The following is a 27500-nucleotide window of genomic DNA, read 5'->3' on the forward strand; positions in this document are numbered from 1 at the left end:
TGTCCACGGCTAAAGACATCACACACAGACACACACACCAATCACCAGAGCGCCAGCTTAAAGGGACAGTTCACCCAAACATGAGAATCCTGTCATCAAGTTGTTCCAAACCTGTGAGTTTCTCTATTCTGTCAAACACGAAAGAAGCTATTTTGTAGAGTGCTATTGACTTCTTTTCCATAGTATGGAAGTCAATGGCTGCTCTCAATGTTGAGGTTTTGGAGAATTTCCATTTTTGGGTGAACTATGCCTGTAAAAACCACACCGATTGTATATTTGTGAAGCTTCAGTGCCTCCTTTTTTGTTTTAATGTCAGTTCTCTGATTGCTGCTTTTATAGCTCCATGTGTTTATGCAGCACACGTCTGTAATGGGCTGGAAAATTAGCCTGTAGTTAGCAGAGGAATTAATGTCATTTGTGAATAACTGGCAACAACAAACAGACACGGTTTATGTTCACAAACTCATTTGAGAAACTCGTCAAAAGACAATGCCATTCAACAGGTTGGGGTCAGAAATTAATCTTTTTATTCAGCAAAGATGCGTTTAATTGATTAGAAGTGACAGTGAAGGCATTTATAATGTTACAGAAGATTTCTGTTTCAAGTAAAAGCTGTTCTTCTGAACTTTATATTCATCTGTGAATCCTGGAATATAAAAAATGCATCACAGTTTCCACAAAAACAGTTTTTAGCATTGATAATAATCAGAAAAAGTTTCTTGAGAAATTTCAGCTTGAACACAGCAATAAATTACAGTTTAACGGATATTCACATAGAAAACATCTGTTATTATTCTGTTATTATTAATCTGTTATTAAGTAAAAATCTAAATTATTCAAAGATGTTGAGAGGTATTGAAAGTAAAAGAAAATGTGTGTGTAATAGAAAATATAAAAATATATAAAAATATTATATTATATTGGTTTTCTTATACTTAATTTCCATCATCAAATGCTATCATCGAAGACGGGAATACATTTCAGCTTAAATTATTATCATTTTAAATAGAAATTATTATTAAATTATTATTTAAATTGTAATAATATAAAAAAATACTGTATTTTTGTCCAAATAATTGGACTTTTGTAATAACGTTTCACAATATTACTGTTTTTACTGTATTTTGATCCAATAAATTTAATAATGTAAAAATAAACCCCAAACTTTTGATTGGTCGTGTAAACCATCTGAATGTTATCACGTTATCTTGGAAAAATAGCACAGAAGGTTTAATTTAGAGTAAAGAAACATGCTTTCCAAACACAACATTTGGCAAAGAGCTATGAAATCTACAAATTATTATATTTATAAATGTACTATAAATGATCTACTGAAAATGACTCAAATCACAGAGAGAAAGGTGACGTCAGTGAACTGAAAACAGACTCTTGATCTGACGAATCACGTTCACAGGTGGCCGAAGACGTTGGCTGGTTTCATGGCCTTCCTGCCGTGTGCCGTGTCCAGCTCTAGCCCCGCCCCTCAGGAAAAGAGGGCGTGGTCCAGCTCTGACTCCGCCCCTCAGGAGAAGAGGGCGTGGCGTAGGTGTGACCGCACGGGCCGCTGGGCGGAGCATGACTATAACCAGTGCTCATATGTGAGCGAGTCCACCCGCAGACTGCATGAGCTCACACAGGTCTGTACCTTCATCATCATCATCATCATCATCATCAACAGCGAGTGTTTTATTGCAGTCTCAGACTGAATGGTGCTGCCAAAGAGCCGTTATCCTGCTGGAATTGCTTCTGGCGTGGAGCAGATGTTCAGCTTGACCTTGATTTACTCAATCATTAGTGTGTTAAAGGCTGAAAGCATCCGCAGCAAGGGAATCTCTGACACTTGATTGGCTAATCTTCTGATCACACTAGATCAGTGCTAAACACAGATTCAGACAGAATCTAAAGTGATTTATTATTTACATGAAAATGTTCAAACGCTAATGCATCCTGACACAATATTAGAAGCCAAAACATGCATTTCAAATGGTTATTTTTTAGTATGAAATAACCATCTGAAAAATTTAAGAGCGACTGTACAGTGGCATTAAAAATATATATATTTGAAAATCATCCAAAATGTAATTTATTTCTGAGTTTGTTGATGAAATTTAAGGACATTCATATATTTTAACCAAGACCTCTTGTCAAACATTTGTTGCTAATAATCGTTCTGAATCATGTTTTCAAAAGATGTCTCTTCTGCTCATCAAGGCTGCATTTATTGGATCAAAAATACAGTAAAAATGTTGAAATATTATTAGAATCTAAAACAGCTGTTTTCTGTGTGAATCTGTGTTAAAGTGTAATGTATTTCTGTGATGCTCCGCTGTATTTTCAGCATCATTCCTCCAGTCTTCAGTGTCACATGATCTTCAGAAATCAGAATAATATGATGATTTACTGCTTGAGAAACATTTCTTGGAAACAGTTGTTCTGCACAACATTTCTGTGGAAACTGTGATGCATTTAATTTTTCAGGATTCACAGATGAATAGAAAGTTCAGAAGAACAGCATTTATTTGAAAATGTCTTTACTCTCACTTTTGAACTATTCAATGCATCCTTTTTAAATAAGTGTAAATGTACTGACCCCAAACCTTTGAACAGCAGTCCAGATGCACACGCAGAGATACACTGATGTCACTCGATATGGAGAGATGACTATAATCTTCTGGTTCTCTGTCAGATGTCGGTGAATGTCTCCAGTGCTCTGATGGTGGCTCAGCAGCTCTCGTCTCTCACCAGCAGGGCGGCGCTGTTTGGAGACATGATGGATGTGATATTTGTCACTCATCTGGTAGAGAGACTCACACGCCTGGTGGATCATGTCAGAGAGGTGAGAGCTATCTATCCATCCATCCATCCATCCATCCATATTAATAAAAACTGTAATGAGATATTAAAAAAAGCTTAAAATTAAAAATATCTGCCAAAAAAAAAAAAATCATTATTAGCTACTTTTTTCCAAGCATTTCTCATTTTCAATCATATTAACCTGAAGTTCTAAAATAGAATTAAAATGGAAATAAAAAAATTAAACTTTAACCTGATAAATTAATAAAACTAATAAATTAATAAATCTGTCAAAATATCCTGTTGTAAGCAGGGTTCTTATAGTAAACCAACTAAAACAAAATAAAATAGAAATATATATATATTTTTAAATTAATTATACATTTTCATTTAGTTTACATAAAAAAGTGTTTAAACTTACTTCAGCATTTTTCATTTAATTAGGTTAGCTTGAGAAAAATGATAATCATGCTAGCCACATGCTAATAACATTATAATCATGATAAAACATGTAAATTACATTAGAAACATGCTAGCAACATGCTAACAACATGCTTATCATGCTAAAAACATGCTAGTGACATGCTACTCATGCTAGACACGTGCAAATCACATTAGAAACATGCTAACAACATGATAACAACATGCTTATCATGCTAAAACATGCTAGTGATATGTGTATCATGCTACACACATGTAAATTACATTAGAAACATGCTAGCAACATGTTAACAACATGCTTATGTGAAAAACATGCTAGTGCCATGTGTATCATGCTAGACACATGCAAATCACATTAGAAACATGCTAGCAACATGCTAACAACATGCTTATCATGTTAAAAACATGCTAGTGCCATGTGTATCATGCTAGACACATTCAAATCACATTAGAAACATGCTAGCAACATGCTTATCATGTTAAAAACATGCTAGTGCCATGTGTATCATGCTAAAACATGCTAGTGACATGCTACTCATGCTAGACACATGCAAATTACATTAGAAACATGCTAGCAACATGCTTATCATGTTAAAAACATGCTAGTGCCATGTGTATCATGCTAGACACATGCAAATCACATTAGAAACATGCTAGCAACATGCTAACAACATGCGTATCATCTTAAAAACATACTAGTGCCATGCGTATCATGCTAAAACATGCTAGTGACATGCTACTCATGCTAGACACATGCAAATTACATTAGAAACATGGTAACAACATGTTAACTGCATGTTAATCATGCTAGTAACAGGCTTATCATGATAAAAACATGCTATCAACATCTATCTAATCTATTTATAGTTCAAACTTTTAAACTTCAAGCTTTTATAACTGCTTTATACTTTCTCAAGACAACCTAAAGTTAGTCTTGACAAACTTTTTAATCTAGTTTAACTTGGCGTACTACAAAAACTAGAACTAAAACAGGAATAAAAATGTATAAAATCTAAACAGAAAAAAAAACTTTAAAAAGATAACACTTAAATTCCTAATTTGCTGCTTATTAATAGTTGTTAAGTTAGTTGTTAAGTTTAAGTATGAGAATGTAGATTAAGGAATTAATATGTGCTTAATTACCACTAATGGGTCATACTCAATAAATGTGCATTCTAATAAGAAACTAGTTAAGATACCCTTAAATAAAGCGTAAGCCCTTAAAATTGAGCTGGAAATATAAATAAAAGCTAATTCAAAATATTAATAAAATAGTATTTCTGTGATGCTGAAATTACACTGGTTATAAGCACTCACTTGATCTGGATGATTGTCATTTAATTGAAATTCACTTCATCTTGATTTAAGAGTGTTTCTGAAAGCAGGAGACAGACCCCGAGGAAGAGCGTGATGTGATCAGTGTGAAGTGAAGTCCGCTCACATGTATATCTTGCTCTGACGTGTCACTCCGTCTCTTCTTCTTCTGCTGCTGTGCAAATTAGATGCAATTTGAGCTCTGCACACTGTTATCAGCTATTTTCAGCTTTAAGTGTTACGTACATGTTCACTCAACACGTTTAGCATTTTAATAACACCGGCCGACGCTCACACTCCGTCACAAGAGCTCTAGGAGTCTGTTTCTGTGTGAACGAGGAGAAAACACACTCACACACACTCGCTTTGGGGAAATTCTTATTAATGACATAACACTTGCTCTGCTATATGTGACACACGCTACATGCTAAGTATGCAAATATTAGCATTCATTTGGAAGAGGCTCTTATTCACGTTTAATTAATTGAACATTCAAGGTTTACATTTCATCAGTACTGGGAAATAAACACTTTGGAAAGCAGCAGTGCACATGAGTTAGTTTATTATAGACAAATAATATGACATTACATTAGTAAATCATTATAAAAGTTTTGATGTAGCATATTCCATCCACATTTGCAGTGCTGTAAAAAAGCAAATGTATTTTTTTTTTCCTGAAATACATTTTGAAATACATTAAGGTTGAATTTTATTTAAAAATATATTTTTTATTGAGCTTCACCATATTAATCTTATATATTTAAATATATGTTGTTCATATATATATATATATATATATATATGCATGTTAAATAATTTTTTAAGGTTGTAAATAAATGTTTTTGAAGTATATTTCACAAGAAAAATATTGTTTCAATCTTTGTCCTTCGGAAATTCATGTTTAATTCAATGAGTTACTTGTAAAATTAACTAGCAATTTCCTAGCGAAAGATGTCTAAATAACACTTTTACTTTGCATTTAGATTGTAGAAATAAACGTAATAATTGAATAATATTTTATATTAACTAGAACTAATCACAGCTATTTAGTCTGAAAAGATGCATGCACAAAATGTGCGTGTGAGAATCTGAAATGAATTCTCTTAATTTGTTCACTTTAACTGAAACGGCTCCCTCAGTTCAGTGCTGTTGAAACGCTCAGAGTTTATTCCAGCGTCGCTCGTTCACTGTAGTGAAGACTCGAAGACGCAGTTACAGTAATGTAATGATTCAGAGCTCACAGAAGAGCTGTGATTATGGCCAGTTTTACTCCACTAAACGAGGACGAGCCACTGAAGTAAATGAGACATAACCGTCCTAATCATGCCTTTAAATGAATCTTAGAGGTGTTGATGGCTTATACTGGACATTAATTTATTTCAGGACAGGCCGTTTATGGAGATGAACTGTGCATGAGTTAAGAACGCAAAAACATATCTCTATTAAACAAAAACGTATGGGAATATACAAGAAAGTAATATAATGAATTTCCTGTGAGGGTTAGGGTTAGGTGTAGGGTTGGTGAAGGGCCATAGAATATACAGTTTCTACAGTATAAAAACCATTACACCTATGGGATGAACACACTTTACACAAAAACAAACATGTGTGTAAGTGTGTGTGTGTGTGTGTGTGTGTGTAGTTGTCTGATCTGGTGTTGGACGTGGCCAGTAACATGATGGCGGTGGAGGAGCATGTTCTCTGGATGGCTCAGGACGAGGCTCGTGCGTGTACACGGATCGTCCAGTGTGTGGAGCGGATCGCAGACCTCGCTCTCGGAGCAAACACCACCAGCATCTCAAAGGTGACGCTCCATCCGCATCTTACCACACATTTCCTTAGCGAGGAATAGTTTTTTATTTCAAAATAATAATTAAAAAAGGAGCTTATTATTATTATTTTTTTACTTGATTATTGTATTTTATTTACAAATTTTGAATCAGCTTAACAGAAAATGTGAGATCTCAAAAAAGTATCATTGAGAGACTATAATAGTTTTAGTAATATTATAAGTGAGAAATGTTACCTTGGCAATTTAATTTTATTTAATTTTATTTAATTTAATTTAATTTTATTTTATTTTATTTTATTTTATTTTAATTTAATTTAATTTAATTTAATTTAATTTAATTTAATTTAATTTAATTTAATTTAATTTAATTTAATTTAATTTGTTTTTCCATTGTTAGCATTTATTTTTATTTCTGTCTATTTTTTTATTTAAATGGTTTTAATTATGGTTTTAGTTGGCTATGATTACCCTGCTAAACCGGCCTGTATATCTCTGGAGATGTTGCTCGTTAAACACTGATGTTGTGCTGCTGATATATTCCCTGGTGTATTGAGAGTTTTGTGAATCCGTGGACTAATACATGCTGTTTATATCCCAGGTGGGTTTTTTTCTTCTAAATGTGTAAATATTGACGTAATGACAGACGCGTTTGCCTCAGAGCTGTTATTCTGATAATGTAGGTTACAGACTGGCATCGTTGAACAAACGTCTTTGTTTAGTCTTTTTATATTTTCGTAATCAGTCCTTGACTCACTCACTCAGCAGAACTTGGAACAATGAATGATGTTTATTTTCCAGCGAGTAATTAGTGTGAGGAAAGTGGGTCACGTAGCGTCCTGTGTGTGTGTTTGTGGCAGGTTTCGGCTAACATCGCTCTGGAGGTGCTGACGCTCCGGCTGGACGCTCTCATGGGTTTATTGTGTACGGTGGTGCAGCGGCCGCCTCTGCTGCCCCCGGTGGCCAATGCAGGTCACAGCAGTGCTTTATCGGAGCACAACACCCTCCTCAACTTCAGATGCCACACGGTTAACATCTCCGGGTCAGCCATGGGTCAGCTCAAACAGGTGAGGCTTGTCACAAACCGTCTGACGTGGCCAAAAACCATTCCACCACATATTCTGTGATTTTTATTATGTTTCTAAATGCTTTGAGTCTAAAATTATTTAAATGTTAACATTTTAAAATTTTATAATTGTATATATATATTATTGATTTATTTATTCTTTTAGGTTGTTTTGTAATTGTTATACAATAAAATATATTATTTTTTAAATATGTTGATATTTTATATTTTGTAGTTTTTATATTTTTTATTTAAATGAAGCTGTTTTTTTTCATTTCAGAACTATAAATGTTTGGAATTATACATTTTAATTTAAAATCTATAATGAAATAATGTTATTTTTTTAAATGTTAAATTATTTAACAATTTATATATACTTTTATAAACTATATTTTTTAAATTACATTTTTACAAGTATAAATGTTTTCGATTTTAACTATTCATTTTATACATTTCATAATTATAAAAAACATTTTGTAAAATTGTAAAATATTTTATAATTTTATGTATATATATATATATATATATATATATAATTTTTATTATTTTATTTATATTCTATATATTACATTTATTGTTTTTTAATTGCATATTATTGTGTGACACTCTTTGCACACATAAGACAGTGTCTCAGATATAGAGCTGAAACAACGAATCGATTTAATCGATTAAAATCGATTATTAAAATAGTTGTCAACTAATTTAGTAATCGATTCGTCGCTAAATAAATTTTATTTGCCATAAGCGGCTCATTTCGTGCATATTTTAAATCTGCGGTGACCAAAGTGTGGCAGTAATGAGCCACTGGAGGTTTTACTCAGCCAGTACAGCAGGTGAAGTAGCGAATAGCCAATAGCTGGCCTCGTTTTATGTCACGTGCTTCCCGAACAGCGTCTCTCCAGCATTCAGCGGGAAGTGGGAGTACTTTACTTTGAGCCTTCAAAATGAAGAGTAACCTGTAAACTCTGCACTACTGAATTGTTTAAGGGGCCGTTTACATATCGTGTCTTTTGCGTGCTCAAGTTCGTTATTTCCTATGTAGGCGCGCAGTATGCACTATCATAATGGAAGCGACGTGGTCGCGACACGCACGTGGTGTGATGCGCCCGTTTTTCCAGGCGCGTCCACACCGCATCCATTTATCCTTTGCTGAAATTTCCGGGTCTTCATGGAGAGGGCACGTCATGGAGAGAGCACGTCATGGTTGCTTAGCAAAGGCAGACGCCTCAGGGGCGCTTCTGCCCGAGCACTTTGGAAAGAAGGAGAAAGCGGCGCGACTAGCGTTTTCCACGCGTTTTTAGGTGCGATATGTGAGCGGCCCCTAAGAATTGTATTTGTGCAGATTCTCCAGTACAAGGTTGTTTGCAAATGTTTAGACGTAAAAGCTGATAACATTGCTTTTTAACAGTTAACATTTAAAGCTTTACAAACATGTTATGTGATCAGTTTGTCGTTTACCAGTTCATAATTCAGACTTGCAGCCTAATTATGACTGAATGAGAGAGGTAAATGTTTGAGTATATTTAAAATGCACTTCTTTTCTAAGTATTCAATGCTCTTTTTCACACAGCAGGTTTTTTGTGTGTGTCCCAATTTTTTTTTTCTGGACAACCTTCTGATGGGTTTTACTTTAAATTGTGAGTTCCATTCAGGTTTCATGCCATTGGCACTTTTTTTCGATGGATTGTTTAAAATTTCACAGCATAAGCTATAAAGCTTTTTCCCAGTAAATAATAAAATACAATGCACTGCAATTTTATTCTGTTTTATCCTTATACTTCGTGAAAATATGTTCTCAAAGATTCCTTAAGCTTTGTTTGGGATGTTAAACTACTTTAGGAGCTCTAAGGACTGCCATGGTGAAAACAATATTTGAAATCTCCTTGTGAATTTTGCTAAAGTATGGGTCAGTGTTTTGATTGCAGAAGAGTTCGACAAAGGATTACTAACATAATAAAACAACTCCAGGTATATTTTTGATGAGGATATGACAATGCCATATAACCATTTTATGACAATGACAATAAAATGGTTAAAATCTCTTAAAAATCTATGCTGAATGATAAAGACCCTTTATTAATAATTTACTTGGGGAAAAAATGGAAAAAACTAAAATATAAGTACATAAACCGATTAATCGATTAATCGTAAAAATAATCGACAGATTAATCGATTATCAAAATAATCGTTAGTTGCAGCCCTACTCAGATACACTGGATAGAAACGGACAGGATTTCTGTGTTTTTCATAGCTTTCTCTTGACTTATTGCCACAAAAGCTAAAACAGGAGTATGGTTTTGATGGGCTGAAGGTGTTAATGACATCTGTGGCTCTGTCTGGACGTCCAGCTGTGAGTTCAGGAGCTCTGATGAGGAGATCAGACTTCAGTCCACAATCACACTGAGACTCGATCACCAGACTGACTGAAGCACTGCTGCACAGATGTAAAAAAAAACAAAAAAATATATTATATTATATTTATAAGGGAATAAGTATAATTCAGACTAAAGCCGCAGGCTGATCTCTGTCTGTCAGTTTCAAGGTCTGTATAAGTGATTATCAGTCTGCCCTGATACACACTAACAAGTGAACGACTCGCTGACTTTGGTTTGAAATGGATTTTGATCCAGACTTCATTTGCCTGCTGTGTGTCAGTCGCCTCTGGGAGATTTAGATAATATCATAATCTGATCACATCACTCACACACAGATTCAAATATTACACAGTCCATTTGGTCATCTTTCTGTCCTCACAGAAATAGTACAGAAATCAAAAGTCTGATAAAAAATAAAAATGTTTTGACCTTCGGGGTTCCTCAAGGATCTATCCTTGACCCCATTTTATTTTCTTCATATATGCTCCCATTGGGCTCAGTTTTTAATAAACACAGTGTCGTTTCATTGTTATGCTGACGACACTCAAATTTATGTGTTTTTTAAGCAAAATGATGACCAGACTTTTGTCAGATATTAAAACTGGGATGTATAAAACATTTCTTAAAAAAGAGTAAGACGGAGGCAGTCATGTTCGAGCCTTTGGCGGTTTCTGGCAACACATTCCAAGTCTTAGGTAACCTTGCTTCATACATCAATCCCTCTGTCATAAATGTAGGTGTTGTCTTTGATTTTGTTCTGATCTTTGATAAGCAGGTCAATGCAGTAGTTAAACCTAATTTCTTTCAGCTAAGCCTCCTTGCCAAGGTTAAGAGTTTTTTTTAAACGTTTGCAGAGTTTGAGTTACTGTATGCATGCTTTTATTTCATTGTGATTACTGCAACTCAATGCATATAAAGGTATTAGCCAATCCTATATAAATCGCCTTCAAACCGTCCAAAATGCAGCTCCTAGACGCCTGACTGGTATTCACAAATATGAACATCTCTTTGCATTGGCTGTCAGTCTGTTTTCGAATAGAGATTAAAATTATATTCTTTGTTTTTGAGGAATTAAATGGAATTGCTCCTTCTTGTCTTTCTGACCTTTTGAGTATAAACACTCCAGATAGATATCCAAGGCCATTGAATTAAAATCTCTTATTGGTCCCTAGATCTAGACTGAAGATCATAGCTGGCACTAAAAACTGTGGAATAGCTTACTGCCCTCTATTAGATAAATATCATCAGAATCAGTTTTAAAGCAAAATTTAAAACCAATCTCTTTGGCAATGCTTATAATCGCTGAGTCTGAATGGGTTTTTGTTTAAACAATCATTTGTCGTATTCAGTATCTTATAGTCATTTTGTATTTTCTTTTTTACATTTTCTTTTAAATTATATTGTTCAGCACAAATGTCAACCATGGTTTTTTAAATAAACTGAGATTGAGATTTATCCCCTCCATTTGTAGCCGTTTGAGTGTGTGTGTGTGTGTGTGTGTGTGTGTGTGTGTGTGTGTGTGTGTGTGTGTTTGTGTGTGTGTGTGTATGTGAGTGTGTGTGTGTGTGTGTGTGTGTGTGTGTTTGTGTGTGTGTGTGTATGTGAGTGTGTGTGTGTGTGTGTGTGTTTGTTTGTGTGTGTGTTTGTGTGTGTGTGTGTGTTTGTTTGTGTGTGTGTATGTGAGTGTGTGTGTGTGTGTGTGTGTGTGTTTGTGTGTGTGTGTGTGTGTGTGTGTGTGTGTGTTTGTCTGTGTGTGTGTGTGTTTGTGTGTGTGTGTGTGTTGTTTGTGTGTGTGTGTGGTTGTGTGTGTGTGTGTGTGTGTGTGTTTGTGTGTGTGTGTATATGTGTGATTGTGTGTGTTTGTTTGTGCGTGTGTGTGTGTGTGTGTGTGTGTGTGTGTGTGTGTTTGTGTGTGTGTGTGTGTGTGGTTGTGTGTGTGTGTTTGTGTGTGTGTGTGTGTGTGTGGTTGTGTGTGTGTGTGTGTGTGTGTGTGTGTGTTTGTGTGTTTGTGTGTCTGTGTATGTGTGTGTGTGTGTGTGTGTGTGTGTGTGTGTGTGTGTGTGTGTGTGTGTGTGTGTGTGTGTGTGTGTGTGTGTTTGTGTGTGTGTGTGTGTGTGTGTGTGTGTTTGTGTGTGCGTGTGATTGTGTGCGCGCGCGTGTGTGTGTGTTCGTGTGTGTGTTTAGCCGGCTCATCTGCAGAGCTGCATTAAAGATGTATTCCTCTCACTCACCTGAAGAGCAAACAGAGAAACGCGTCTGAATGCCGAAACACTGGGAGCTTTTCATCTCCACTGCGCTAGAGAGAGAGAGAGAGAGAGAGAGAGAGAGAGAGAGAGAGAGAGAGAGAGAGAGAGAGAGACAGAGAGAGAGAGAGAGAGAGAGAGAGAGATACACAGGACAGATCTGAGTCTGTGAAATACACGGCTACATTATCACTGAATAAAAGCAGAATAGACCCATCCACAGTGAGACTAAGAAACCAAACCATCACTGAAATCTGACCGCTCTGAGTTTGACTGATGAGCTCTGAGCTTCTCTAGAATCATCACACACACAGCGCTGCATCATATCTGATAGAAGAAATCCAACACTTGTTTCGGACTCATTTTGAGCTACTAAATAATGGTTGCTTTACTGTCTCACGGCACATTTTCTCACTCAAAATAATGCATATTGTAGCATATTTTTGCTTTTGAAAATAACTTAGCCAGATTACAACTATGATATACATTCTCAGATCATACGACATTATTTGATGCATATTCCTGAATTACAGCCAGAGACAGAAGAAAATACAAAAATGAGCCTGATGTTTTTGGCTTTCACTGCAAGAAAATTATTTGAATATAAAAAAGTTTTTGTTTTCTTAAAATGAAAATCCTGCCATCATTCACTCATGTTTCTTTCTTCTGTTGAATATAAAAGAAGCTATTTTGAAGAATACTGGGAACCAAATAATTACCGGTAACCATTGACCTGCCATTGAGAAAGAAAAAAAATATATATATAATGGAAATCAATGGCTACCATTGACTGTTTGGTTTCCCGACGTTCCTCAAATTATCTTCTTTTGTGTTCAACAGAAGAAAGAACCTCATACAGGTTTAGTGAGTAAATAATGACATAATGTTTGAGTGCACTGTCCCTTTAAGAGAGAACCAATGGAGAATCAATGGTTTTTATTTGTCATTTTCTGTCCTGAGAATCACGCTTTCTTTTATTCTACCTTAATCGAATCTTATCGATCTAATACAGTAAATACAGTCATAAAACACACGCACATGCACACACACACACACACACACATCTTTTCACATGCTTCACGATGACTCTCACATGCATCTGTTTCTTATTTCCGCTAATGGCTGCGGTGAAAAACTCAAATCACATCATGTAATTCATGTAGTTCCTAGAAGAGGATGGTCTCATGATAATTACCCTGTACAGTAATTTGTTCAATTAAAACTCTGAGATGAACGAGCGTCTCAGAAGCAGCAGCAGGGTTACCGTACGTTAATTACAGAAACACCTTGTTAGTTTAACTCCTGCTCTCTCTCCAGCGCTTTATTCTTCTCATGGCCTGTGTTTTCCTGTCTGTGATTATTTCTTCCTTTATGGCAGGAAGGTTTGTGCATGAGACACTCTTGTCTGCAATAAGCATGTCATATAATATAATGTCATTTATACATATATATATTTTAATTGACAAAAAAAAAAGATTATATGCACTTCTTAAGACCACTTCATCATTGAATTTTAATATTAATATATATTATTTAGTAGTATTTTGAATTTGAACTTCTCTTGATTTTAAATCATTTTTAATTTGAATATTTTTACATTTTTGTTTACATTTGAATTTATTTAAATTTTAATATTTTCAGTTTTCGAGTTCATTTTAGTTTGTTTTAGTAAATTTAAAACGTATGTTTTTATTATGTTTCTTTTTTTTACAGTTTTAGTTCTTTTTTCTTTTTATTTCAGCTTTATTTCAATTAATTGAATAGTTTTAGTTAACATTGGTAATTAATATATATTTGTTTTGAGGGGCTTTGAATGTGTTATAAGTCACTTTTGATAAAAGTACTTGTACATTTTATAAATACAGTACAGTAACAAATAAGTTTACACTGTTGTATCTAATGTAAAATAAGATCACATTTGTGTCTGTTGTGAAGTCACTTTAAGAAAATCAGAAATAACTGTACTTCTAAAGCTTATTTTATTAGATGAGTGCGTTTTGACCTAAATTTGCCTCTTTTGCCAAACCCATAAACCGTAATGTAGGTTCACAGAGCTGGATTAACTTGAGCTGAACGTGCTGTATTTGACAAATGGGAGCGTGCTCATCTCAGCGTCTCGTCAGGAGCGTGTTTTGGGCTGATTTTGAGGTTTTCACTGATGGATGTATCTGTCTGCTCTCGGCTTTATCAGTGTTGCCATACTGGTCACTACAAGAGTCCAGATATGACCAGAGACGGTTTAATCTTCTTCACACACACACACACACACACACGTTTGTTTTTGTGTAAAGTGTGTTCATCCCATAGGTGTAATGGTTTTTATTCTGTAGAAACTGTATATTCTATGTCCCTTCACCAACCCTACACCTAACCCTAACCCTCACAGGAAACTTTGTGCATTTTTACTTTCTCAAAAAAACTCATTCTGTATGATTTATAAGCGTTTTGAAAAATGGGGACATGGGTTATGTTCAATTCAATGTCACTTTAAATAAGATAATCTGCCAAATTCATTAATGCATGTGTAAAAGTGTTGCATTTTAAAGGAGGCAGCAAACAGGATGAAGCATCTGAGCAATTCTAATTGAATGGTAAGAAAGTAGAAGTACAAGTCGGTTTGATTCCCACGAAATCCATCCGTCCATGGGTAGATGTCACCTAAATATTTAAAGATATTTATGTTTATTAGAACATTTTTTGTGCACCAAGATGCAAAAACATGGTGTGAAACTCATTGTTTTCAGCCATTGCTCGTATTAGCCAACAGATGAACCAACTCTCTGAGCCTCTTCATTCCCATCGGACGCTCCCAATCTCACTCGGTTTATCACTTTGTTTATGAGAGCATTAGGATTCGAGATGGCTTTTCAGTTAACACAATTTTCTCCTGAAGATCTCCGCTTCATTCACTCAACATTTGTTGGTTAGCAGGCTGTAGCTCCAACAGGTCTGAGCTGGATTTATTTACAGGGTTTTGTAGAAGAATCATCTGTAGTTGTTGTGCAGTGATGCCAGATGTCTTCAAATCCATCAATATTTCTGGACTGTTTCATTATTAACTTTTTAATTTATAGTCAAAGCCATTGTTTTGTGTTTGTGTTTTCATGCACTGGTGCATTTGGAGATTTTGGGCATTTTTGAGCACTTAGATTTCAATGACTACATGTCTATAAAGACGTTTTTCTCAAAATTAGTTTCTCCACTTTTGATTTTATTATTGCACTTTATCTATTTGTCAAAATTAGTTTTTTTTATCTCCACTTCAGGAACACTTCTGTACACCATACAAGGTTTTTATAGAGTTTTTTTTTTCTAAGTAACATTTATACTGATTTATATAGCATTTTATTCCTAAAAAAAAGAAATGGTGGTGAAATTACCCCTGTAAAAACATGTCATATTTCAACACAATCAAACAAGATTTTAGAACCTCAATGTTCAGATTTCTCATTTTTGGTTGCAATATTCCTTTAATATTGCTGAAGCATCACATGCTTTTTTTTGTCTGCAGTACGTTCTTTAGCTGATGTGTTAAATTGAGTCGATACATCTGCCTTTTCCTGTAATATGTTGTTTTAGTGTATAATATTAGCTGGATTCCTCAAGAGGAAAACTTCTGCATCAAATACTTCCAATGTGATAGTATCACAGCAGGGAAAACTGTTACTTTGTAGCATTTCTTAATAAAATAAATTGAAACGTTTATCAAAGGATCAACATCCTAGCGACTTTATTTGTCAGTTTTATTTGCACACAATATGATTATCTTAAGAAGCACTGCTAAGTAAATACTAAACATTATTGATCACTATTGCTAAAACCACAGATATGATACTTAAATAAAACTATAATATTTATATTTCATGACTTGGAAAAAGAATGCATTTAAAAGAAAAGGACATTTTAGCAACATTTAGATTGTAGATGAGTATATTTAGCAGGAAGTACATGCTAGATTTTATATTTTGTATTATCTCTGCTTGTACGATAACTCATCAGCCTTCAGTTATTGCTCTAGTTATGACCATCATCGAGCTACAAACTCATGTGTGGAGCATTATATTTGACATTTACTGCTTCTGTGAGAATTTATAGAAATGCACACAATGCCAAGAAACAGGTGTTTAAAAATGATTCACTTTAACAGAGGAGGACTTAGGGAAGGCAGAGATATAACTGAGAAACAACAGTATTTGTGCTGTGCTGCTTTATAATTCATGTGTTGCATCTCAGATTTGAGATCGTTCAGAGACGCATGTTATGTTAAATATGGATTTGAGCATTTAGTGTGTGTGTGTGTGTGTGTCTGTGTGTGTGTATGTGTGTGTGTGTGTGTGTGTGTGTGTGTCTGTGTGTATGTGTGTGTGTGTGTCTGTGTGTGTGTATGTGTGTGTGTGTGTGTGTGTCTGTGTGTGTGTGTGTGTCTGTGTGTGTTTGTGTGTGTGTGTGTGTCCGTGTGTGTTTGTGTGTGTGTCTGTGTCTGTGTGTGTGTGTGTGTGTCTGTGTGTGTTTGTGTGTGTGTGTGTCCGTGTGTGTGTGTGTGTTTGTGTGTGTCTGTCTGTGTGTGTCTGTGTGCGTGTGCATGTGTGTCTGTGTGTCTGTGTGTGTGTGTGTGTGTCTGTGTGTGTGTGTGTGTGTGTGTGTGTGTGTGTGTCTGTGTATGTGTGTGTTTGTGTGTGTGTGTGTGTGTGTGTGTGTGTGTGTCTGTGTGCGTGTGCGTGTGTTTGTGTGTGTGAGTGAGTGAGTGAGTGAGTGAGTGAGTGAGTGAGTGAGTGAGAGTCAGTGTGTGTGTGTGTCTGTGTGTGTGTCTGTGTGCGTGTGCGTGTGTTTGTGTGTGTGTGTATGTGTGTGTGTGTGTCTGTGTGCGTGTGCGTGTGTTTGTGTGTGTGAGTGAGTGAGTGAGTGAGTGAGTGAGTGAGTGAGTGAGTGAGTGAGTGAGAGTCAGTGTGTGTGTGTGTGTGTCTGATTTTTTTTTTTGTGGGATGTGATAAGTGACATTTGTATAATGTCCATTTTATGGTCATCTATGAACAGTCATTTTTAAAATTAGGTCCCATGTAGTTCACATCAGTATTTTCAAATAATATTTCTATCCACATTGTTCAAGTTGATAATTAATGCTGCATGATGAGAACAGACACAACACAAGAAAATGCATGAATTAAAAAGGAATATATATATATATATTAAATAAAACAAGTTTAAAAAAAAAATCACAATTTGAATATATTCTGAGTCAGAGTCAGAGTAGCTTTATTGTCATTCCAGCTCTATAGAGTTAGTATACAGTGAAACGAGACAATATAGACGAAAAACACAGGACTGCAAAGAACTAAGACTACCCAGGACTACATGAAGTGCATGTGTGCATAATGAGAGAATAGCGCAGTCAGCAAAAATATGCTAAATTAACTATATAGACATAAATCATTTTTTGAAACGGGCTATACATATGTTTTTTGTTTTGCTGTAAAGAGGTTGTCGCTGGGTATGTACCTGATCTTATAACCATTTTGCGAAATGTTCCTAATCCCCGATGGTTTCTGTAAGATATTTTAGACATGCTCCCCAAAATTAGTTTTTTGTGCATTTACTTAATTTCCTGTCTGGACAAATTATTTTTTTATTTTTTTATATATTTTTTTTTAAGCCTGACAGGAAGACAGAGGTCTGAGGGACTTTTATTTTGTTATACCTGTCTGCAGGCAGCAAGTGTTTGTTTGAGGCCTGTTTGAGGGCTTTAGTTGACCTTCTCTTAATCAATTCAGTCCCTGTATTTTTCTAAATGGTTTTTCGTGCATCATTGTGGATTAATTGTGATTCATCTGGGAGCAAACTGGAGGATTTCAGGCCAATCTGAAAAAGCACTTGATGAGGTCAGTGTGTGTTTCTCATGCTGAAGGGAATGATGTGAGCTGTTTAATATGCTGAGATTGGGTTCAGAACTGCATGTGTTTGTGATTCACAAAAAGCTCAAGTCATTAAGGAAGCATCTGATAATGGCGTTTGATTGTGATGTTTGCGTATTGTTTATACTGTTTCTGAAGCTGTAGGGCAGAATTACCTCTGAAATCAGATTTGTTGTCATTTGGTGAAGCTCAGTAATTTCATAAATATATTTGTCTTTTAAAAATGAGTTGCTTACTTTCCTTTTCCGAAAGTAGTTGAATGGTATTTTTCATGATTGCAGTACACTTTTGTTTAACCCCATTACTGTTTGTTTGTTTGTTTCTATGCACGTTATTTATTTATTTTTTAGCATCAGAGAGGCAAATTCCATTTTTGTATTATTTATTTGAGAACTGGTATATTGAAACCTGGCTTATGATGCAAGTACCAAATATGGGTGTCATGTAGGTTAATAAAATATTTTTTATTGTACTGAATAAAAACTTCGCAAGTTGCTAATTGTAACATTTTTATTTCCACGGTCAACTCGAAACGCGAAAATCAAGAACATTGTGACTAACTTAGAAAATTTAAGCACTCTCAATGTTTTTTTTTAAATCATTATAATCAATAAAGAGTGTGAAATGAATCTCTTACATTGCACGCACATCTGCACTTTGTTGTTTAAGAAGAGAGAATTCAGGAGAGCAGATTTCAGTCAGCGGTGACTCATCTGAACGTCTCTGATTGGCCATTGCATTCATAAACTCAACAGAATTGCGCGTGATTGGTTAATCGTGTAAAAAATAAAAATGGTCCAAAATGAGCTGATACAAAAATCAACACTTTCCATTCATTTTCCCTTTGTTTGCTAAAGATGCAATAGAATTAATTTAATTGTGCAATGGGGTGTTTTTGTCCATTTTGGTGGCATTTTTGCCCCAAATCCCCGTGGTCAGGGAAAAGCCGTATGCTCCTCCTTTAAGGTATGGAAAGTGCATATTTTTAATTTTGATGGCTGTTTTGACTGGAATGGGCTAGTTTTGTCCCACAAATGCTTATGTAAATCTGTGTGTAGCACTATATTTTCTTTAACCTTTTCTTGATCTTCCACTTCTGGGAAAACCGTCCACTCCCAAAATTTTCTACACTGTAGTTCAGTATAGTTTCAAACTGCATCCTTCAGTGTGTTTTCTCAGTGCGGTGATCTCTTATCTCTGAATGCGGTGTGTTTGGACACTCGTGTCTGCGTGAGACGGCGCTGGAAGCATGAATGATGTATTAGCTGGAAGCTGCTCTAATGAATCTGTCAATGCAGGGATGGAAACGTTTGTGCGGCTCCTTTGTATCAATCAGACACACTCTCTCCTGGGAAATCGATCTTCAGCGGCTGCTTTACAAGCCTTGGGTCGCCAGCACTTGTCCTGGCCTTGTTTGTGCTGAGAGAGACAGGAGAGGAGGATTGTGGGATTGAGCGCCTGATTAGCTGTTCATAACACACTCATAAAGGAGGCAGACGATGGAGGGAATTATTAAGAAAGCGATCTAACATATGAAAGGTTTCTTTGCTCATGCATCATGTTTCTGAATCGCAGATGACATTGAGTGACTTTTACACCAGCAAATGCAATAGTAGAAGCATTTATTAAATTGAGTATTAATGTATGAGATGATGTGTCATATTGTGAATACTGTCAGAGTAAAAGCGGTATTCTGTCAAACTACTGTAATGCATTGATTGATTTAGCATCTTTATTTATCATGTAAAAACTGTTCTGCATCCAGTTCTGCTCTTAAATTAAGTATTTTCGTCTTGTTGAGTATCATATTGGTTAAATTTAAATGATCATTTTTTGAGAACTAGTTATAGATATGTTATCATTTTATTTAAAATTATTATTTCACATTAACAAAGCGGGCATTCTCTCATTTGTCATTTCTGAAAGGAACCCTTTTTAGGGCACTTTACCGTAATATTAGTTCATTAATTAGTTTGTTTATCATTAGAGAAACACATTTTGAGCACTGCTAGATAGTTAACTTTTTATATTATTATTATTTACATTAAATTAGCAACATTGGAGAAAAAAAAAATCAGTACAGTTTTTTAAATGGCTAGTAAATTTCCTTAAAAAGCCCCCTCCCCCCACCCCAATTTTTTATTTTTTATTTTTTATTTTTTATTTTTTATTTATTTATTTATTTTTTTTAAATGGCTAGTAAATCCCTAAAAAGCCCCCTCCCCCCACCCCAATTTTTTTTTTAATTTATTTATTTATTTATTTATTTATTTATTTTAAATGGCTAGTAAATCCCTAAAAAGCCCCCTCCCCCCACCCACATTATTATTATTATTATTATTTTTCAAATGGCTAGTAAATCCCTAAAAAGCTATCTTAACTAGCATCTTCATGTCAAAATGACCAGAACACGACATAAGATTGATTTCATTTGCCTGCACAAAAACTTGACATTAAGTTTGCTTTTTTCTTTGATTAGCATCAGTTTCGGGTCCGAGATGAACTTCCATGAGGTCATGATTACTTTGGCTCATATTCAGCATGAGAGATCTGAATCGGACTGAATTCAGGACTCGAGTGCTGTGTGAGATTTCTCTCAGATTCAGAGAAAGGCTGCTTCCATGTCAGTTCAGATGAAAGCCTTTCCTCTGAAACACAGACTTCAGCTCCTCAGATCACGACACACTTTCTCAGCTGGAGAGAGCTGCTGTTTTGTTTATTCTGATTGTGAAGATGAACCCATGAGAGATAATGTTCTGATGATTGTTCATGTTGTGATGGCGCTGATGGTGTTTGGCTACGGTTCGGTCCGGTTGTGTCAGTCTCAGTAATGTGTTTATTGGCCTCAGCTGCTCTCAGACTCCAAATAGCAGCGTTTATGTCCTCCGTTGATGCATTAGTGACTCTCATCTCTGTCTTGTGTCTGATTTTGGAAATATGCGTATGACAAACATTAATGGACAATTTTTTCAAGCTCATAAAAACTCACAAAAACATTAATTGACAGCTAATAGACGCTAACGGAATAATCCTGGTTTTAAAATGTTTGTATAAGTCTCTTCTGCTCACCAATGAAGTATTTACTTGATAAAAAAATACAGTAAAAATAGTGAAATATTATTATAATCTCAAACATCTGTTTTCTGTGTGCATAGCTGTTAAATTGTAATTTATTTTTGTGATGCACAGCTGCATTTTCAGCATCATTACTTTTCAGAAATCATTCTAATATGATGATTTACTGCTGAAGAAACATTTCTGATTGTTATCAATGTTGAAAATCGTTGTGCTGCACAATATTTTTGTGGAAACCGTGATACATTCATACGTTTGGGGTTTAAAAAGAAGAGAAATTAATACAATTATTCATCAAGGATGCATTCAACTAATCAAAAGTGACAATAAAGACATTTTTAATGTTGCTGTCCTCAAATAAACAGTTAAATAATAAGTTACATTCTTATTATCATCAAAACTGATAATAAGAAACATTATTAATAAACACCAATAATACATTAGCACTTAAGTACATAATCATAATAATAATAATCTAATAAAAAATGAAAATAAAGACATTTTATAATGTTACAAAAAATAATTTTATATTAATCAAAGAATGATGGGGAACATGGTTCTACAAAAATATTAAGCAGCAAAATAATAAGAAACATAAAAAATTAAGCATTGATAATTTATCATAAAATTATCATATTTCCATGATTTCTGAAGATCATGTGACACTGAAGACCGGAGGAATGATGCTGAAAATACCTAGATGCACCATTTCCACTCCTGGACCGGAGAATAAGTGTAAAACTTTTATATTTATGCTTTTAGTAGATGTTTTTATCCAAACACAGGAAGAAACGCTGTACTATATGTTGGTGATGTTTTGCAAAGACAAACACTGCTTTGATGTTCGTCAGAGAATGTAAAAATATAATATTCTGTGTGAAAACTCCTCTTTAGTCCAAACATTGTATAGCATGACAAGGTTTTTTTTTCTTCTTCTCTTTCTCCGAGTAATGCAACATGAATTCTCCAAGCGCAAAAAAGAGAGGAGAGCTTTGTAACTTAGTCTCTTTCATTTTGATGTTATGCTCTCTCTGTTACAGACTGATTTGATCCATTCTCAAAATTGCAATTTTGTATTCATGCATTTGGCAAATGCATTTATCTAAAGAAACTTGCATTGCATTATTCACTTTATTAAGCCATGCATTTTCTGGGAATCAAACCCACAACCCTGGCATTGAAATGAATGTGAACGTGTCGCAGCTGAATGTGTTGCATTTTGCATTCACTGAAATTAATATATCATGCATTCACAAAGTTGTCCTTTTCTATTTCGTGCACAGTTGCTTTACTGTAAGGATCACTGAAACTGATTGATCCTACCAACATTTACTCCAAGTTTAGTCTGTTTTACAGTAAATAACAAACTCACTGTGACATTGCATGGATTCTGCTTTTCTTTTAATTACACCAGATTCATTTTCTGCATTCTGTCTGGATTGCATCTGTTCAAACTAATGTTTGTGTATGTATGAATGCATGGATGCACTTCAAAAATATGTTTACTCATATAAAGCTACCGGATGATCTTTGATGCACATATTTTATGATCAAACTTTTCTGTTCAACCTGTTTCTCTCAGTCTACCGCAAGCAAAAATACAAAACTTAGGCTTAGAAGCATCTTGGTTTCTTCAAAGGTTATTTCTTTATCTTAATATCTGAACCATTCCCTTGATGAAATGTGTTTGGCTGCTGTCCTTGGTGCTGAACGTCGCCTTTATAAAGAGCTTGAACGGCGCTCTTCACACGGACAAGAAGAAGTGAGGAGGAACCAGACACTTATTTATAGATACAGCAGATACAGTCGGGGTGAAAAGAGAGACGTCTTACCGAGACAAATTCAAATAAATGTCATTATTCATTCAGAGAAAGTGTGTGTGTGGTGTAGAGCTGCATTGCTGCATTGAAGAGCTGCTGGAATGTAATTGGGCTGCTGCAGTGCACTCTGGGTAAAGGACGCTTTCAGCTCCAGCCGTGAGTCACATATGGAAATCATGCCATGACTAAAGAGGCGCCAGGTTTTGTGAATGGAGCTCCTCGCTGCTCGACATCCTTCCTGGAGCAGACGAATGCTGACGGCAGGCTTTCTAAGAACAGCACTCGTTACACACAACCTTATATCAGAGTCTTGAATAAGCACTGATGACATGAGCCGAGACACACAGCTTTACTCTTCATCACCGTGTCTGAATTAATGCGGGTTTCACCCTGTAACTCCCAACCTCAAAATGTTTTAGATGTAACGGGGATTGCACAAAGTGCTGAAAATCTTGGGTTATTAATGTATGTGAGTGTGTGTGTGTATAATATGAGAGAGAGAGAGAGAGAGATATTTTTATGGGATTATTGGTGTATATATTGATTTTATTTATTTATTTATTATTTGACGAGATTTTTATCATGTATGTACTGTCCAGTGATAATATTGCAATGTATTTTATTTTTTTATTAATATATTTTATTGTATTTTATTTTTTTATTATAATACATTTTGAAAGAAAAAAAAATAGGTTAATGTTTTTTTATTTTATTTTATTTTTTTACCAGTTATTATAAGTCATAATACTGGAATGCATTATTTTATTATTATCATTATTATTATTATGTTATGGTATTTGATATTTTAATTCTAAATTATTTATATACATTTTTTTTAATATTTATTTATTTTTACACATTATGATGATGATTGACACTGTTCAGTGGTTTTATATATATATATATGTATATATGTATTATTATTATTTTCCTTGCCAGTTTTGATCATTAAATGGTATTCAGCTGAAAAGCAGTTTAATCTTTTCTGCTTTTCAAAACACCGTCTCTGCATCAACACCTGCTTATCACTTTAATCTCAGAAGTGTTTTCAGAAGGCCAAAATAGCATGTTTTTCTTCTCCTTTAGCATCTGCAGTAGACAGTGACATATTCCCCACTATCCTAACAGATAAAGAGGTGAACTCCTCTCAGGCTGCTGATGCTGATGCTGATGCTGATGCTGATAACCCCTCTGGTTAAAGACTGCTGCTTTAGGCTGATGCTGTAGTGAGCTGTGCTGCTCGGAATCATTTCCCGCTCTGCAGCAGAACCCCTGCTTCCTCCAGCACTCCCCACTTCTCTCTCTATCAGACAGGATCTGACACACGTCTGCGCATCTGATGCACATGTCTCACATGCGTTTCCCCGTTTGCAGAACACGGTGGCCATCGCCTCCATACATTTCCCGCTGGCTGGCGCCCGGTCTGGGGAGAACTGCACCTGTAAGCTGCAGCTGATCGTCTTCCGCAATGGAAAACTCTTTCCGTGCACGGGGAATTCGTCAAATCTTGCGGACGATGGCAAGCGCAGAAGCGTTTCGACACCAGTTGCGTTCACCAAATTAGGTAAGGCTGCGGTTTTCCCCATGCATTTCATTCGTGCATTCAATACATCACTGCGTTTCAGTATATAAGTGGTTTGCAATTTAATATTTTGTCAATAACACGTCACATGCAATTATGAGAAAGCATGCGCGTTGCAACTGTTGCGTTGCTATTGTGCACGAGTTTGGACTTGTTTGCTTGCGCACTTAAGCTCATTTGAGATGCACATCTCCGTGCATGTGCGTGATTGCATGCATCAGCTTCCATATTGATGCAACACTTGAGGACTTTCCTCTCGGGTCGTTACTTGACGCAATGTGTTGCTCTCCTGTACAGATGGGTGTAGCCCCGGGAGCCCCGTGCAGCCGGTTACCGTCGCTCTCCGGCACTTCTCTCTGGGTGTAGACCCCACCGCGGCATACTGGGATTTTGATCTGCTGGATGGACACGGCGGCTGGCGCGCGGAAGGCTGCCACATAACGGGCTCCGCGCACAACACGACCACCATCCACTGCGCGCGCCACAACAACCTCGCCGTGCTCATGGTAAGAGTCTCCCGCTCGTCAGAGTCAGATTACAGCTATCGTGGAGGCGCAGAGCCAGTGGAACACAGCGAGCATGCAAACACAAGTGCTATGGTGTAAATATTAGTGTTGCAAGGGCGAATGGTGTGAGGTATGGATGTGTGCACTTGATAATGAGGTATAAATGACTATCGACGAGTGCGAATTCAGTTCAGTGCACGTTTATTTGTGTAGCGCTGTTTGCAGTGCGTGCCATTTCAAAATAACACTTCAGTCAAAAAATCTCCTAGAAATATGTGCTGGACTGCTATTGCAGTATATATCATAATATGCAAGCAGATGCAATCAAACAAGAATCATCAAATGCCGCCTTTACACTGCAAAGCAGGCTCAGAAGCGGCTTAGACTGTTTAATTCAGAATATTTACCCAGATATTTAAAATGCACAAATTATGTCATTTAAATCATTTTAAATATTAAAATATGAATCTATTAATGTCGTTTCTACCTTTTATTTTATTTTGTAAAAATTACATATTGTGATAAATTAAATATTAAGTCATGTAATTTACATAAATCTAAATGTAAATGTAAAAAAATGAAGATATGAATCTAAGAACATGACAATACAAAGTTCTTAATAAAATGATTAAAAATAAAATGCACAAATAATTTCATAATGACTATATAAGTTGAATAATACACACACACACACACACATCTGTATGTATATATATATATATATATATATATATATATATATATATATATATATATATATATATATATATATATATATATATATATATGCATAAATAATATAATTTAATTTATTTTAAAATATGATAAAATGTTAGGGTATAGGGTATGTATTTCATATAATTTGAAATATTATAACTTGAATTGAGAACCAAAAATAACAAAAACAAAAAGTGGAACGCATTGCAATAAACAAAAATAATCTACTGCACTCACATAGCTGGCAGAATACATATAAAGAGCCTTTATGGAAAGACAGGGCTATGGTAAAATAGGAATCTAGAAACATGGAAATAGTATATTTAAAGTGCACAAGTAGTTAATTTCAAAATATTCAGATACGAATTATATATTATATTATATTATATTATATATTAAGTGAAGCTGTCATGGCACCGTCAGATCTGATACTGCATCACTTTAGACAGATGTAAAGCCGCATCAGAGCCGCCTCTCTCAGAGCTGCATGTTTTATGGCTGCTTTTATGCTGCATGGGGTCTTTCCACAGAATTTGGAGCAGCTTTAACCCCCTCAGTGAAGGCGCTGCAAGAGTCACACCAGATCCTTCAGGATCAACTGAAATCAAACCAACTGAGGATAAAAGAGTCTCTGTATCCAGTCGGATCTCATTCGATTCTTAAAGGATTTTTGACTCATCCCATTAGGATTGCTTCCGATTATGGTCGAAATGCCACAATAGGAACCCGTCAGGATCTATTCGGCTCTCGGAAAGCCCTTATACAACAACTTTTCCTTAAAGGCGCACCGCTGGATTTGCAGGCTGCGCGTGAAATGCAGTACTCTTGTTAAGGATGATATGAGCCGGACTCACTCCACAAGGACTGAACCTGTAGTACGTGTAACTGTACGCGCTGGGAGCCTCGGGTAAATGAGTAATTAGCGAGGGCTCTTCATTCTTCATGGCGGAGAGGAGCGCGGCGCTTTTACGCGCAGCTCAAGGAGCGGCAGCGGCGCGTTCATGACTCGGACGCGTGCTCGGGAGGATATGTGGGATCTCGCCGCCTCAGAGCGATTTGATGTGGATTTTGAGAGCGCGATGTCATCCGATGGTCCCTAGTGGCGCCGAGCGCGCGAGCTGAGCTCCCAGCCGCCGAATGTTCTCTGACGAGTGGGACTCCATCGACTGGGAGGTCAGTCCGGTGCAACACCGCGCTTAATGCATCGACACATCACGTGCATGCTTCGGCTGTGCACGGATGATCGAAATATCATCGTGCGGGATGCGCGAGGGAAACCGCGAGCAGCGCGTGCATGAAAAATCAGAGTGTTTCTCGAATAGTCAATTTAATTCGAGATGTTATATGATCGATTCTGGTGCGTGGGGACCAGAGTGGTTTTCCACAGTGAGTGTATTGAAATTGAACTTCACGCGTTAAATGAGGAGAAAACGTTGCGTGTTGTTTATCGTTTAGCTGTGCATGTGAGTGTTTGTGTGTGTGTGTGTGTGTGTGTGTGAGAGAGAGAGCTGATGCAGTCACCACACCCGCAGTCCGCAGTGACTGAGAAAAAGAGGCTTTCAACCCGTTTGTGACGCGCGTTTATATCCCGAGCTCTCCGTGCACGCGCGTGCCGTGCTAATCTGACGCTGTTGTTGAACCTGTTGAGCTGCTCTAGAGCTGCAGATGTTCCTGTGTAGATCACTGCTCTCCAGCGTCTGTTCTCCATCAGCACCCTCGATGCTGTCACTAATCTGTTTTACCCTTTTTTATACAGTTTAGCAGATCCCAGCCAGTTACTGCTGAATCGCACTGATTCCAGCATTTATCAAACGTGCATCATATCACGTGACGTGATTAGATCATATATGTAAATAACTGTACTTTACCT

The 27500-nt window shown here is 36.1% G+C and overlaps 1 protein-coding gene across 1 annotated transcript in view; it reads left to right on the top strand.

The window, feature by feature from the left end:
• Nucleotides 1-27500, top strand: part of LOC128025833 (adhesion G protein-coupled receptor A3-like) — an 82168-nt gene that overhangs the window by 30562 nt on the left and 24106 nt on the right. Inside the window, exons 9-14 of the mRNA XM_052612377.1 lie at nt 1415-1637; nt 2687-2836; nt 6191-6352; nt 7198-7404; nt 24200-24389; nt 24705-24913. Coding sequence (XP_052468337.1) covers nt 1415-1637; nt 2687-2836; nt 6191-6352; nt 7198-7404; nt 24200-24389; nt 24705-24913 — 1141 coding nt within the window. The remainder of the gene's footprint in view (nt 1-1414; nt 1638-2686; nt 2837-6190; nt 6353-7197; nt 7405-24199; nt 24390-24704; nt 24914-27500) is intronic.

The sequence above is a fragment of the Carassius gibelio genome, chromosome A13 (assembly GCF_023724105.1).
Source record: "Carassius gibelio isolate Cgi1373 ecotype wild population from Czech Republic chromosome A13, carGib1.2-hapl.c, whole genome shotgun sequence".
Classification (NCBI taxonomy): Eukaryota; Metazoa; Chordata; class Actinopteri; order Cypriniformes; family Cyprinidae; genus Carassius; species Carassius gibelio.